At 57.8% G+C, this 15,915-nt stretch overlaps 1 protein-coding gene across 1 annotated transcript; it reads right to left on the bottom strand.

Annotated features, from left to right (window-relative positions):
• Positions 1-2,595: 2,595 nt before the first annotated feature.
• Positions 2,596-14,242, bottom strand: PIN1 (peptidylprolyl cis/trans isomerase, NIMA-interacting 1). Its single transcript, XM_034657738.1, has 4 exons — positions 14,086-14,242; positions 11,838-12,050; positions 4,093-4,203; positions 2,596-3,219 (listed from the first exon to the last, which is right to left on the bottom strand). Exons 1-4 carry the CDS (start codon positions 14,141-14,143, stop codon positions 3,110-3,112), a joined length of 492 nt encoding a protein of 163 aa, XP_034513629.1. The 5' UTR covers positions 14,144-14,242; the 3' UTR covers positions 2,596-3,109.
• Between the last annotated feature and the right edge of the window lie 1,673 nt (positions 14,243-15,915).

Here is a 15,915-nt window from a genome sequence, read left to right as displayed (position 1 = left end):
TGGGACTGCCTAATGCACTCATTTAAAACCAATTTTTAAAGAAATCTTCAAGAAAAGCAATTAATTTCCATTTAAATGAACAGGTTTGACATTGAAAAAGAACCGATTCCTGCATAAGCCCACTGAGGCACTTTGTACCTGCTTTAAAGAAAGGCACAGAGTTGGGGGACACTTACAACCTCTGCAGCCCAGCCCTCCTGTAGGGATTTATTTGCAGGCAAATCCCTCAGATGAGCACGGTGCGGGTGGAGAGTGGTTCACTGGTCTCTCCGACTCCCAAAGTAAGGTCCGGGACCGAGGGCTGTCGAGTTCCGTCTTGGTCCAAAACAGACCCGGCCCTGGAGATGCGCACGGAACACAGGCCTAGGTGTGGGTGTGCGTGTCACCCCTGCACGCGGGCCCTCCAAGAGATGCCCCAAGCACCTGGCATCATAACCGGCCTCTCCCTCTCCCACACACAGAGGCAGGCCCAGTGCTCCTGCTGCTTTTGTGTTTGTCGCTTTTGTTCTGACCAAGGATGGGCAGGAGAAACAGCCCCCCGCCCCGCTCCCGCCGTCCCCGTCCCAGTCCCAGGCCAGGATCCTTGTGCACTTTAGGCTGCCTTCTGCCGCCCCATGGACATGTGGCCTGGCTACAGTGGGGAAGCTTTGTAGCCCGCAGGGCAGTGCCTGTGTTACCCCAAGTTGAGGTGATCCATCTCAAGCCTGCCGCGTGGCCACAGAAGCCTGAGCGGGTGCACGTGGCAGAAGGTTGGAACCCCACCCCCCACCCCTGCTCCAGGGCATTTTGGGCTGGGAACCGCCAGACTGCCAGATTGAGGGGACAGGAGGGAAGACTGCACCGCTGTCACCACCCAGAAGGCCTGGGATTTAGGACGCGACCTCCAGGCAGGAGGCCGTGGGTGGGGATGTGGAGCAGGTGAGGGAAGCCACAGCTACTTAACCATGCATCACGCTGACACTGAGTGGACTCCGGGGCACATTTATCTAACAGCGACATTCTTTTGTGTTTGGGTTTTGGCCGCTGCACAGCTACACAAAGGAAGGAGGTCCACGGAGGGAGATGGTCACACCCAGTCAGGGGGACTTCCTAGTGTCACCCAGGACACACACCTAGGGATAACCAGAGTCACATGGCCACATGCATGCTTGGGGGCACGCGTGCACACATGCGCACATGATGCCTGAAGTGACAGAGAATGCCACAAAGACCATTTTCCTGTCAACCCCACACGGGAAAATATACAACACCCCCCAGGAGAGTCTCAGCCCCCCCGTCCACCCCCTTCGTTTCTGCTCCTTCCCAGAGGCTCCAGGGGTCAGGAGGCGTGTAATCACTCCCTCACCTAAAGAATTGGTGCAAACAGGGGTGCTGCTGCCTGCCCCACAGGGGATGGGGGATTCTGCCTGGAGGTGCAGCCAGCCCGCCCCTCCCCTCCCAGCCTGCCAGAGTGGAGAGGAAGCCCATTAAACCTTCCTAATGACACACACTCTGGCAGGCAGCAAGCAGAGAGCGATTGCTCTAGAAACCAGCCAGATGGGAGCTGGCCCAGGTGACTGTTTATGAGACACAGCCCTAGGGGCCTCCCTTGGGGTGGGGCTGGGCAGGGCTTCTTTTGCTCAGGTTCCCAAGCCCTGCTAGCCTGCCATGCCCCCATCTGGGCTGGTTCCCATTAAATGAGGGGTCCGAGTGGGCTAAGCCCATAAACCCCTTGACTGAACTGGGCCCCCAGCCCAGTCCCCAGCACAGGGGTAGCTGTGAGGTGACAGAAAGCAGGTGGGCCACACCCACAGGCCCTGGGAGGGGCCTCCACATGCTTGGCCATAGGCATCCCCTCTGCTCCAAGACAGCCCTTTCCCCATGGTCCAGTACAGGGCCTCCCTCCTCCAGAGGGCTGAGCAGGATCCCCACTTTCAGAGGCACCTGGTAGTAGCCCCCCTCCCTTCCTGGCTGGTCCCCTGTTGCTAAGGTAACAGCATTTGAGAAGGAGGCAGGACCCAGGAACAACCAGCCAGAAGCATTTGTGGTAACAGGAAAGCCGGCCTCAGGATGCTGGATGTACCCTGTTCTAGTTGGGAGTGGCTTACATCTAGAGGGGTGTGTGTGTAGAGGATACGGATGGGGGGGTGTGTGTGTGTGTAGGATACGGATGGGTGTGTGTGTGTGTGTGTGTGTGTGTACATGTGTACGCACGCAGAGGGCACCCAGGGCAGGGGGGCTTCAGTCTGGCTCTCCAAGGATCCCTGGCAGATCCCCTGCTCCACCCTGACCTGCTGAATCCAGAGANTCTCCAAGGATCCCTGGCAGATCCCCTGCTCCACCCTGACCTGCTGAATCCAGAGATGTGAGGTCAGGGCACTGCCCTTGCATTCTAGAACGTTCTTAAACACCCAAGTCGAAGCACCAGGGACACTGACTGGCGCCCCACTTCCCTGCTCAGACCCTACACCCACCCCAGGCCCAGGATGAAGGGAGGCTTCTCGGGGAGGAAATGCAGCCTGGATACTTGGACCCTAGGGATGGCGGAAGACGACTGCTCCTGACAGCTCCCCCCTCACCTCAGCAGGGAGGGAACGAGACACAGGACAGCACAGCAGTGGTTCCAAGTTTAATCAAGGGTGCGAAGGGGGCTGCACTGCCCCTCAGTGAGGGCCCCAAGGTGGTGGGCAGCCCGGGCCCCACGTGGAGCATCTGCTTTTTGCAGTCGAAGAGAGGAACAGAGCATAACCAGAAACAAGGCCGTCCTGCCCCACTCTGGGCCTGGGTGGCGGGGAGGGACACAGGGGGCAGCTCAGCTGACTAGGCCTTCTCTTGGGGACAGGTCACCCCCACCCTTTCAGTCTGGGAGCCTCCCACCCACCTGCCCTTCTGAAGTCAATTCCTAAAGGGGAGAGGAGTCTGGCAGGGACAGCCCCAGCGGGGGGCAGAGGGAGCCCCCACTCGTGAAGAGCTCCCCTCCGCCATTTTGGGAACAATAAATACTGTGACGTCAGCAGGGAGGGGCACCCGCTGGCCGGCTGACAGCAGGGAGCAGAGTCTGTGGGCCCGGCCCCGTCCCGCCCCACCCGCCCCTGCAGGCCGGGCCTGAGCCCCCCAACCCCCCACACCCTCACTCCGTGCGCAGGATGATGTGGATGCCGGAGTCCGTGAACACGGGCCCGCTCATCTCCCCTGTCCGCAGCGCAAAGGAGGCATCTTCAAACGGCTTCTGCATCTGACCTGGGGAAACGGGAAGGGTGGCGTGTGGGGATCAAGGCCCGGCCGCAGGCCAGACCCACGTGGGGCGGGCAGATGGGGCTCCCACCTATGCTGGGCCCCATGCTCATCCATCTCGCGGTTTATGGCCCTGTCAGCGGGGCAGCGAGGCCATTAGGCAGGCCCCAGGAAGCCCGAGGACAGCATGAGGGATGGCAGGCAGAGCGGCTGCCGCCGCCGTGCGCTTGGGAGGCACATTTCAGTGATGAACTCATCTCCCAGGGCCCCCGCTGCCAGCCCCTGCCGCATCATCCGTCCCGCCTGCTTCCTGGGGCGGGCGGGCAGCTGCCAGCCCCTTGCTGGCTCTCCCCACGCTCCTCAGCCCATCCTGGGCCCCTCCCTGGTGCTCTGCTGACCCCAGGATGGAGGGGGGAGGGGGGGAAAGGAAGAGGAGGTGGTCTGATCTGCTCTGCTCCTCCCTTCCAACTGCCTGAGCCAGACAGGCCTAAACTCCTCCCCTCACCCCTGCTTTCCCACTCCGGAGGGTGGTGTTGGGAGGGGCATTCTTGGGGACGGGCCCTGGGGCTCTCAGAGGACTCAGCCTTATACCCCTCAACCAGAGGAGAGGCAAACGGCAGCAAGTACCCACCTTGCTGGGTCCATGATGGGGACAACTGCCCAGAGAGACCCCCAGACCGACTCCCCACCGCAGGAGGGAAGGACACCAGGCAGAAGGCTCTGCAGCCCTGCCACCCCGCAAGCAGGGTGAGTCCCTCTGAAGCTTGCGGGACTATGCTGCCACCTGGTGGACCCTGAAGGCCTGTGCAGCCGGGGCTGTCCACCCCCCCCCCNGACCGAGGCTCCTCTAGGGCTAGACGGTGCCTGCTCCTTGCGCACCTCTGCTGAAGGCACCCAGGTCTCCCCTGGCCTTGGCCGAGCTGCAGTCGCTGAACTGTGAGGCCAGAGATTCAAAGTCTTCCTCTCCTGACTTGATCTTCTGGATGTAGCCTGTGGGCAGACACGACACGGGGACATGCAGGGAGACCTTGCATCAAAAGCAGGGCAGGGTGGGGTGGAGGGCTCCAGGCGGAGGGTGGCTCTTCCCTCGGAAGGGAGGCATGCAACCCCTGCCCTACTTCGCACACCCGCACGTGGGAACACATGCCTCACACACGTCCGCGAATGCCGGCCCCCCAACATGCGTGCACACCCTGACCCCACGGTGGCCTCAGTGCTGGTCTCACACCCCATTCCTCCAGCCCCTCTCCCTCCCAACATAACATGAACACAGCGTGACCTCTTCCCACCCCCCAACACATACTTTGGGGGAAAAAAAATCTACCTCCAGGCCCTGTTGGGGAGGAGAGCAGAAGACAGGGCAGACACTGAAGAGACACTGGGACCCAGAGTCCCCGCCAAGATCCCCCAGGGCAGTGATGGGGAAATTTTCTAGAGGCTTCCAAGAGTAAGGCAGGAGGCTGGGGCACCAGGCCAGCTCTGCCACAGGAGTCGGCTGAATCCTCAGCCCCTGGGCCTCAGTTGTCCAATGTATCAACTTGGAGGAAGGCCCAGGCTGCTTCCTGGGGCGTCGTGAAGAGATCACAACGCAGCCTAGGTGGGACACGTGTCATTCCCATGGGCTATGGCCCCAGAGGCAGGCGACACAGTTCTTCTCTCAGCTGCCCTAAAAGGGTGTGCTGGCATCACACTGGATTCACCCTCTGTGTGGCACAAACTGTCCCTGTTGGGTACTGATTCTCCCGGGGCGGGAGACAGGGAAGCCAAGGGCAGCATGTGGGGAGCAGAGCGCGCAGGAGGGCTGTGTGTGCCTGGCGGGAAGAGCCCCTACTGGCTCTTGAGTCCAGGCAGGAGCCCTTGGAGCCGGAACCCATCCTTTCCTCCCCTAAATGCCCCCCACCTGCTCCAACCAGCTGCCCTAGCACATGAATGAGTCCTCCCGCCGGACCAGCACAGCCACTGGGTGGGCTCCCAGGATACCGAGCCCCAACCACCAGAATGGCCCCTCACCTTGAGGTGATCCCACATGGCTTCCCAGGCAGCTACTCTCCTGGGGACATTTCGCACACCCACCCAGCCCACACTGGACGTGAGGGTCACCCGTCATACCTGCCGGTGGGCTTCTCAACACTCCGTGACACTTCCGTCCACTGCTCCTGTCTGAGCACCACAGGGACACTGCTGGCTAATCTCCCTGGTGCTCTGAGGCCCAGACATCTGCTGGACGTTGAGCTAGTACAAACCTCACTAGGACCACAATCGAAACAGCACAAGCGTGACAACACACCTATCGGCCCATCTTACTGCGCAGCACGGCGGCATCCAGTGTCCTGGTAGCTGATCTGCTTGGCTGCTTCCGCGGCTGGCCCCATCACCTCTGCCTTCCCCATGTCCCCGTCACTCATCATGTTCTCCCCATCCCTTTGCCTCTGAACCATCAGTCACCTGCCCACAGGCCACAGAGACACGCAGCACAGTGCCTGGCACGCACACCTTGACAGATGTCACTTGCTGTCACAGTTCCCCGTCCATGAGGGCTATGCATCTCCGTGATAAGGTTCCCTGTTTCTGTGTGATCTGCCCATCCCTGGGCTCCCTCGCCTGTATGTGTCTGTCTGGTCTGGTCATCAGTGTGATACGCTGCCTGGTGAGAAAGGTTCGCCGACGCCACACAAGCCCCACCCTCCGCGGGCAGTGGTGGTGTGCGCCTGTAATGCCCTGGTGTGGCTGGACATGCCCCTGGGGCTGCCAGGGGGCCCCTGTGCCAGCTGCATCCACCCGTGATCCACCCTGAAGCAGAGATCATGAAGGCCCCACTCCTTCTCCGCTCTCTGGACTTCTGGTCATCTCTCCGCCTCACCTGGGCAGCCTCGAGATTTTTCCTCGTCTCCCTTCTGTCTGGACCTTGATCCAGTGGCCGTGGGATCCTGAACACACAGGGCTCCCCGCGGTACCTGTCCGCGCATGCCCAGCACCTGCAGCGCCAGGCCCTGCCCCGAGCCCCTTACAAGCACCAACTGGCCGCAGCCTCCAGAGCTGGGGCCGTGAGTCTGCAGGGATCCCCGAGACTAGATGGCCTGGCCAAGGCACACAGACAGAGATCAGCCTAAAAAATCAAATAAAAGCCAAGCTTTTGCCCGCCATTGTTCACAGCACCCAAATCTTCCTCTGACCAGCCAACACTCAGAAAACATTCTGATTGGATAGGAGCCTCAAGTGATGAAAAAAGTAAAACCACTCCTTTCTGATCTCTCCTCTCTAGAAGCTGATTTGCAGGAATCTGGCCACAAGCCAAGATGCAAAGGGACCCTTAGACCCCTGTGCATCCCCTCGGCTCGGTATTACCCCATCCCGGGGAGGTTTCTCCCAGCCCTGCTCTGCCCCCACCACCTTGAGGCCTCTGCTTAATGGTCTCTTCCCGCAGGAAGCTTGCTTGTTGTCCTTTGGCCTCACCCAGGAGTCCTTCCTAAGACCCCACTGTGTGAGTGCCTCCCTGCATTTGCCAGTGTCCTGTCTGTGTGTCTGTCACCCGCCTCATACTGGGAGGGCAGGACCAGTTGGCCTTGCTCACTGCTGTGTTCCCTGAACCCAGCTCTGTGCACAGAACAGATGCTCGCTAATGCTGAAGGAATTCATGAATAAATGAGACAGAAACAGGCCACGGGGAAGGAGGGAGAAGGATCCACCCTCCGCTCTTTAGGTCGGAACGGCGGAACCTCATGTTTTTTCTCTGTGCACCTCAGATCAAAAGGCTCAAGATGGGGAGAAAAGGAAGCACTTACCAGACGCCCCCTGCCGCCCTCCAGGCAATGCCCTGGTCTGGCCTGCCTGCCTCAACACCCCTCACCAAGATGGCACCCATCCAACGGGGCTCCAGTTGAGAGAGAGGCAGACCCAGGGGCGGCCTCTCAAGGAGCTCCGAGTCTGAAGCAGGGAACTCCCACCTGCTTCGGGGAGTTCGGGAGCCCCTGAAACTAGCTGCATGACAGAAGGGCACCTGTCGCTGTGGGTAGATCACAGGCTGGCCTGCTCAGTGCATCTCTGAGGCCGAGGAGGCCAAACTCTGGACCCCCTGCTGTCGCATTCAGACCTCAGCTCTATCCCTCCTGAGCTTGGTGACCGTGGTGGCTGACTGCCTCTCGGAGCCTTACTTGCCTGGCCTGTAAAATGGGCTAATGATAGCAGCTCCCACCTTGGAGGGCTAACAGGAGGGGTAGCTCCTGCTGGCGCAGTGCCTGTACAGAGCAAGCTTCTGATGGTTACTAGCTGTCCGTCCGTATGTTGGGGACTGAATTGTGTCCCCTCAAATTCATACGTTGAAGCCTCCATCCCCAATGTGACTATATTTAGAGATGGGTCTTCATGCAAGTGATCAGGGTTAAATGAGGTCATAAGGGAGGCCCCCAATCCCATAGGATTAGTGTCCGAGCTCCATGTCTCATCCCCCATGTGCACACGCCCAGGAAAGGCTACGGGAGCACACTGCGAGAAGACAGCAGTCTACAAGCCAGGAAGAGAGTCTTCACCAGAAAGTGACTTGGTCAGGACCTTCATCTCAGACTTCCAGCCCCAGAACTGTGGGAAATAAATACCCAGGCTGTGGTTTCCGTTATAGCACCCCGAGCTAATACACCACATTTAGGGGAAAGTGAGTGAACAAATGGGGTGGTCTCTGACTCTTTTTTTTTTTTTTTAAAGAAGGGGAGGGGCAGAGAGAGAAGGAGAGAGAATCCTAAGCAGGCTCCACGCCCAGCACAGAACCCAACGTGGGTCTCGATCTCACGCCCCTGAGATCGTGACCTGGGCCAAAATCAAGAGTTGGATGCTTAGCCGACTGAGCCACCCAGGCGCCCCTAAAAAGGTTTAGAGACAAACTAGGGAAGGGGCCTGGACAGAGAAAAAGGTGACAGGATTAGATCTGCCGTCCCAGAAGACCCAAGATCCAGCGGGAGGGGCCCAGAGAGACCAGAGAGCCAGCCTGAAGCCAGCAGGCTGGAAGGGACTCACCGAGCTTGGTTGGGGACACTAGGCCAAAGGTGCTCACTGACCCTCAGACCCTGGGTACGAGTATGTTTGAGGGGACTGCTGCTCACACCAAGGCCTCCCTGGGACCTTCAGGCCCTGGGCATGTGGGGCTGAAGGGATGGGGAGCAGGCGGAGAGGGCTTCTCCAGGGCCTGGCCTCCTTAGACAAGGACACCAACAATGACAGGCAGCTTGTCCTCAGATCCCTGACAGGGCCTGGCCACAGCCCAGCAGCTGCAGAGGAAAAGGAGCCTCAGCAAAAACACGGACACACTGGTTCTTGCTGCAGGCAGCCCAAACCCTCGGGGCAGTGCGGAGCACTAGACCTCAGCGGGTACTGATGAGATCCGAGCCCCAATCCTGATCTCCTGATCACCTGGAACAAGCCCAAGACAGAGGGAACATCCTCTTTCACAGAAGAGAAAACCAGGCCCAGATGCCCCAAGCTTGCTGACAGGGCACATGAGTGTCTGGTTATGAACATACCACGGCCCAGGCTGTCTCACTGTGCTCTCCTGATGACCCCCGAGTGGGCCTGTCCCAGCCCCATCTGAAGACACTGAGTAAACAAGGCCAAGGTCACTGAAGAGTCTACATGTGGGGCCCACCAGGCTCCCGAATCCCATCTGAGTCCCACCAGGCTGCCCAGAGCTCTTTCAGGGAAGCAGCAGATGCTCTGTCCGGACCTTGGCCCCCGACCACACATGCCTGCATGACTGGGGTCCCGTGTAGACAGCAAGCGCCTGGCACTGAGCCCACCGCTCTACTGAGCAGCCCACCGCTGGTTGGCCCCTGGATCTCATGGCCGTCCTGCCCCCGTTCCAGCTGATGCAGCCAAGGCCACATGGCTGGCACCAGGCTCCATCTGTGTGTGACTCCAGGGTGAGCCACACTGGTTCTGCCCTCACCCCACCCCGCCCAGCTAACCCGTTACCCCGTCCTGATTCTGCCTCCAGACCTCTCCAGCATCTGCTCCTTCTCCCCTCCCTCACCCATCAGGTCGCACTGCCTGTAGCGGCAGGTCCTCCCATGGCTTCCCCCAGGCCATCTGTGCAGGTCTGTGCGTCCAGCCCCTGCTAACTTGCCCAAGTCTGCACCGACTTAGGGTCAGGCCCCAGGGCCCGGCTGCTTCCTGGGAGCACCTCCTCAATCCACGTTCTCCAAGACCTAAGCTGACCTCAGCACCCCCAGGCTCCCGCCACAGTATCAGCCCATCAGGTGCACGCTTGTCCATCCTGGACACCGGGAGGCACCCTCACCCCTCCCAGGCAGTCCCCATGGCCTGACAGCCTTCCTTCCCAGCCGTGCTCACATCTCCCCACGCCCTCCTGCCTCAGCCTCCTGCCATCTCTTGCCAAGACTGTCCCAGAGGTCTCCGTCTCTGGTCTGGCTTCTCTGCTGAATCTAGACCCTCTCCCAGCTGGCCCCCCAACGGCTCTCCCGTGGGCCCCTCAGACTTAATGAGTCCCTCCCCAGACTGCCCCTCTTCCCAAGTCCCCTCCACCAGTCGTGGCACCTCCTGCCATTCAATCTCCAAATGCCTGCTCTCTTGCCCACTCTGGTGGGTCCAAAAGCCTCAGAACAGGGACCACTTGAGCTGGGAAGACCCAAGTCACCTCGTGATTCTCTGGGCTTTCCCCACCTACTTCCTCCTCGTCCCCTGGGGCAGCCAGACCCCTCTCACTGCTCGACCCAAACAGCCTGGGCTGTGGGCCCTCCTGCTTCCCTGGCCCTCCACACTCCAGCCACACAGCTCTTTCCTGAAAGTAAAGCAAAGCAGGGCCGTCCCCTCATCGTATGTTGCCATGTTTCCGGCTGTCTCCAGAAAGGACGCAAACCCTTCACCTCACTCAGGGACCCCTCAACCTTGCTGGGACGTGCCCTTGAAGGGTCTCATCCCCCTCAGTTCCCTGCACAGCGTTCCCTGCTGGCTCCTGAAACAAGGCCGTGAGCACTGACTGTAGGCCAGGCTGTGTGTTGAGTGGTGGGACTATGGTGGGAAGAGAGCCAGTCCCCGTCCTCACGAAGCTCAGGAGGCGAGCTCTTTAATCTGCCTTCCAGATTCTGTGCAGGAATTCTGCTTCTCTCTGGAACGCTGAGGCGTGAGGCTCGCAGAAGCCCGACATCGCACCGTGTGTGTGTGTGTGTGTGTGTGTGTGTGTGTGTGTGTGTGTGTAAGTAATGCCCCGGAGGCCAAATACTGGACCAAGTGATGCGACAGTAAAACAGCCAATACTGACCGAGTGTGCGCTTTGCCAGGCCTGTGCTCACAGCAACACTCAGCACGCCCGCCAGCAATCAGAGAACATTTACTAGACCCAGAACTGTCATTCGTGCTGTACTGCATCAGCTCACGGTCTTCACGACTATCCCACGAGGCGCAGGTTCTATTATCGAAATACTAATCTTACAAGTGAAAAGACAGGTTCAGAGATGTTTAGAAAGGGCTGGACAGAGCCAGACGGGCACTCGGGCCGGCTGGATCTGGGGGAGGCACTGGGTCATATGGGGGTTAAGAGCAGTCCAGGACGGGTCTGGGGTCTGTGGTGGCAGAGCCTGAATGAGGACACCACATGTGAGATCCAGACCATCACTGTCTAACAGAGCTTCCTGTAAGGATGGAAATGTTTTAGGTCTGAGCTAAGAGGGCAGCCGCTGGCCACGTGTGGCTACTGAGCACTTGAAGTGCGGCCAGTGTGAGGAACCAGTCTTTGATATGACTTAGTTTTAATTAATGTAAACGGAAACAGCCATGTGTAGGTAGTGGCTGCCAGGCTAGCCAGCTCTGCACCAGGGTTCTGCAACTGACGGCCGTAATGGGCAAAATGCTGCTGTTTTCATCAAGTTATATTGACACACACAACCCACTTGTATATGTATTATCTCAGGCTGCCATCAGTTACAAAGCAGAGCTGTGCAGCCTGCAAAACCTAAAATATTTACCATCTGGCCTTGAAAGAAAAAGTTCGTGTACTCACCACTGCCCTAGAGTGTGGAGGAAACACAGAACGGACAGGAAGAGCCTCCTTTCTCAGGCAGATGTAAGTCACTGACTCTGCTAGCAAGTTCTCTGTTGCGACCTTTCCAACCTCCCTCCCGACCCACCCGCCCATGTGCCCCAGAACGCTGCCTGATGTCATTACCATCAACAACGGCTCCCACTGACTGAGGGCCCACCGGTCACCAAACACTCTTATCTCACTGAACTGGCCTAATGGGCTTCAGGGGCAGGTATGTGACAACACCCATTTCACAGAGGTGAAAACTGAGTCTCAAGGAGGTTATCCAAGTCCCCCAAGGTCCTGGAGCTTATGGGGCATAGCTACCATTGGAACCCAGGTCTGCCAGCCCCCAAGGCTGGGTCCTCCCCTCCTAACCTGGCTCACCCTCGAATGCCAGACAAAAAGAAAAAAGAAGAGGCATCTGTGTGGTCCAGGCTCGTGTCACGTTCAGGCACTTCTGTGTCAGCCAACACTGACAGCTGAGTTGGCGGGGGTGCAGGGTCTGATGTGATTTCTACAAGGCTGGCTCTGGCTCCCAAGGAGAGGACACCCCTCCACACACATACATTCCCCCTAACCTGTTTCCAGCCCTGCTCACCATTAATCAGCTCCAGGGCCTCCTCCTTGGTCCTGGTGATCTTCTCCTGCCGCCAGGACGAGGGCCGCCGTGACTGGCTGTGCTTGACGAGCAGGTGCGAGCAGCGGACCCTGGTGGGCTCCCCCTGTCCATTTTTGCCGCCACTGCTGCTGTTGCCACTCGGCCGCTCCCACTGGCTGGCGTTAGTGATGTGATTGAAGTAATACACCCGGCCTGGAGGAGGGGCAGGCGGGGCTCAGCTGGGACCTGCTCAAAGACCACCACCCTGAGGCCAGAAGAAGGCACTGGCCAACGGGACGCCTTTGCTCAACAAATCCACTGTGTCCACCACGTGCTACAGGCCCTTAGGGAGCTAACATTCTAGGTGTTGGAACAGACAGGCACCAGACAAGCAAATAAGACAATGAAATAACTTTAGTTATGGGTGACTTCAAGGAGGAAAATAACCCAGAGTGACAGGAGAGAGGAAACTGGGGCGGGGGGAGGGGGCAGGGAGTGGTTCGGAGCATGTACTCAGTGGCCAGGCTGCCTGTTTAAATCTGGCTCTGTCACCTCTGTCATTCACTGTGTGAGCTACCCTCTCTGGGCCTCGATTTTGTCACCTGTAAAATGCAGATTAACAACAGTCCCTGCCTGTAGGGTTGTTCTAAGCAATGAGTGAGCTCGCAGCTCTTAACCACACTTAGGGTAGTGCCTAGGGCACACTAGGAGTGTGACAGCGATCATCTCCATTTTATAGATGACAGAAATGAGGCCTCGCCTTCCAGGTCTTTGGTAATGTTTCCTGAGTGTACACTCGGCTCCAGGCACACATGGATGGAGGCAGGAATTATACCCAGGTTGTCAAACACAAAAGCTCTGTTCTTAACCCGCACCCAGTGCACACTGCTGCACAACTAGGGACCAGCACTCCTGGGGGGCCAGACGTCACCCAGGGCCTGAGGAGAAGGAAGGAGTGAAGGCAGCAAGCGAGAAGACTGAAGTAGGACCCAGGGGAGCCCCGGCATGATTCCAGGGGCTGAGATTTTGCCTGGGTTGCATGGACGACTTGCACCCAGCACCATGAAGAGCTGATGTCACCCCTGAGGAAAACCACCAGGGTGGAATCAAGCAGAAATGGCAAGAGAAGGGGCCCAGAATTGGGCAGAGCATCAGATTCATGCTGCAGGCCTGGAGCAGGGTGGGTGAGAGCTGAGCCAGTGACTGACTCTAAAACCTTAGCAATGGCCTCTGTCTCCCTGAACCTTGGCTTTCTCATCTGAAAAGTGGGGGTGAAGTGAGAGAATTAAGGACATAACTTCACAGGGTTACTGTGGAGAACAGTGATGATATACAGGAAATGCTCATCAGAGGCCTGGCATTCAATTAACAGAAATCATTGTGACTCTGATTTTTATGGGTTATGGAGGCAGTGCGGCGAGATGCTGGGCCCTCCTCACTCACTAGTCTTTAGTGACAAGGGCAGGGGGCTCTGCAGTCAGACTTCTAATCCAGACCCCACCACCTGGAACGAATGACCTTGGGTGAGTTCCTTAACTTTTCTGACCTCACTTTCCTCACCTGCAAAATGGGGGTAATAACTACCTATCTCCCAGAGTTGTGGTCATTCAGAGAGAGAACACAAAACACACTTGGCACAATGCTGAGCGGTGAGAAGAACGTGCCCTATTACTGATATTATAACTGTGGATACGCCTTAAAGCGGACTCCCAGCACAGGGTCCATCCGCAGGCAGAACACCACCGGGCGGATAAGACCGACTCCGCATTAGATGGGGTGGGGATGGCAGGCGGGTTAGCAGGAGTAGGTTGTGCACCCGAGGCCGAGCAACACCCTGGGGCCACGCCCTGAGCATGGGGTTGGGGTGTCCTTCCCGGGGTGCCCCCTGGGCCCAGCGGAGTGCAGAGACGTTCCCCGGGGACGTCAGGTGCATCAGGCCAAAATGTGTCAGCCAGATCGGCAGGGCCACGGCCATCACCCGGGGGAGTGCAGCGGGATCACCGGCCTTTCACCCCCCGGGCAGCGCGCTGCGTCTCTCAGGCCCCGCCCCTTGCCTCAGTTTCCTCCGGCATCCCCGCTCCTGAGGTTCGCAGCCCCCACGGGGCGGGCCCGGGCCGTTACCCTGAGAAGACGCGGAGGAGCCAAGACCCCACGGGAATCGGGCGGCGGCGCCGCGTCCGAGGGGCGAGCTCGAGCCCCGCTTCCGCGGGCCCGCGCGGCCCCGCCCCAGCCCCGACCCCCGCGGCACCTGAGCTGCGGCTCATGCGCTTCTCCCAGCCGGGCGGCAGCTTCTCTTCGTCCGCCATCTTCCCTCCTGCCGCAGAGCCCGCTCCGCCTCCACCGCACCGCCTATGCCGCCCGCGCCCGCCCACCGCCGCCGCTGATTGGCTCGGTACGCCTGGCCCCGGGGCCTGGCGACGATGCTCATTGGGCACCCTAACAGTCCTGAGAGGCTTTCAGGCTTTCTATTGGGTAACAGCGAAACTGGGCGGATCCTCTCAGTATTTCGCCGGGTCCCGCCCCCGTACGGCCTCACCCGGGTCCCGCCCCCTTCCTCGCTCTGCCCCTACTGGAGCCCGTCCTTCTCGACACCCTTTGGCGAGCTCCAAAGAAGTCCGGACCCCTCCTTTGCGTCCTTCGCCGCAGGCCCCATTCGATTGGCTACTGTGGCAGTAATTCCCGCCTTCCTAAACCGTTCCCAGAGGCCCGCACCTCCCCCCATGCGGAAGTGTCTGGGGTTTGGAGGTGACGGCAGCCCACGAGGTACTTGAAAGAGGCGGTGCTGCCTTAGCCGTTGCCGTAGCAACGTAGTTGCCTTGGTGATGAGCAGCGAAGAACCCAGAAGCCTAAATTTGGCTCTTCCATCTTCCCTCTTCCCACCTGTTTCCTCCAGATGTCCAAAGCTATCCCCCCCTCCTTTTATTTTCTTTTGCAAGACAAACCCTTCCCTATGCCACTGACCCAAACATCTTCTTCTTTGGAACCTACTTTACTTAACTTTTTCCCTCTCAGTCTGGCTCCTGCCTCTGTCCTGGGTGACTGGTGGGTGCTGGCGTGCCACTTAGCTGGGGACACAGGAGGACGCGCCGGTAGGAGGATGATGAGCTCAATTTGAATCGATTTAAAATTGAGAGTGCGGCACCTGTGGGACACTGAGGAGGTGCCTGGGGACAGGCTGGAGATAGATATGAGAGGCAAACACACCAACAGGATAGAGTTCAATGATAGTTCATCTATAACTAGACCCTTATGTGACCATTAAAAAGAATGAGGCACAGTCATATGAAACACAGGGAAATATGCCTACGAGAAATCTGAGACAGGATGTAGCAGGCTAAGAGCATTCTGGAGCCAGATTGCTGGGTTCAAAGCCTGGCCCTCCGCTTGCTATGAACTTGAACAAATTACTTAATCTCTGTGCTTCAGCTTCTCCCTCTGCAAATGAGGGTAAGAAATGATATATATCAGGGCGCCTGGGTGGCACAGCGGTTAAGCATCTGCCTTCGGCTCAGGGCGTGATCCCGGCGTTATGGGATCGAGCCCCACATCAGGCTCCTCCGCTATGAGCCTGCTTCTTCCTCTCCCACTCCCCCTCCTTGTGTTCCCTCTCTTGCTGGCTGTCTCTGTCTCTGTCGAATAAATAAAAAAAAAATAAATAAATCTTTAAAAAAAAAATAAAAGAACCCTCCCTCGTCATCTATGTTACCCTGAGGTATAGGGTTCTTTAAAAAAAAATGATATATATCTCATACATACCTTTGATCCAAAGATTAAATTAGTTAATCTGTAGAATGCTCTCAGAAGTGTCTGGCCCATAGCAAGAATATGTGTTTCATGGATGAAAAGAAAAGCTAGTGTCAGTACAACATAGCAACTATAGTATACATGGAAGCACAGCAAAACAAAACAGAAAATCAACAAAAATCAATTGAAAAGAATTAGATCACTTACAGAAAGATGTCAAAGCATTAAAAAAGCACAAAAAGGAAGCCGCTGAACAGCATGAGTAGTAAAATATGTGTGGTTATCTCAACTGTGTAAAAACTATATAACAAAATTTCTGGATTCATTCGAATAC

This window comes from Ailuropoda melanoleuca, chromosome 4 (genome assembly GCF_002007445.2).
Source record: "Ailuropoda melanoleuca isolate Jingjing chromosome 4, ASM200744v2, whole genome shotgun sequence".
NCBI lineage: Eukaryota > Metazoa > Chordata > Mammalia > Carnivora > Ursidae > Ailuropoda > Ailuropoda melanoleuca.
This window is presented reverse-complemented; position numbering and strand designations above follow the sequence as displayed.

Coding starts and splice junctions, on each gene's coding strand:
- PIN1 (XM_034657738.1), bottom strand. CDS start 14,143: ATGGCGGACGAAGAGAAGCTGCCGCCCGGCTGGGAGAAGCGCATGAGC. Junction 12,051..14,085: donor GCGCATGAGCCGCAGCTCAG/GTGCCGCGGGGG, acceptor CCCCTCCTCCAG/GCCGGGTGTATTACTTCAAT. Junction 4,204..11,837: donor GGCCCTGGAGCTGATTAATG/GTGAGCAGGGCT, acceptor GTCTGCCCACAG/GCTACATCCAGAAGATCAAG.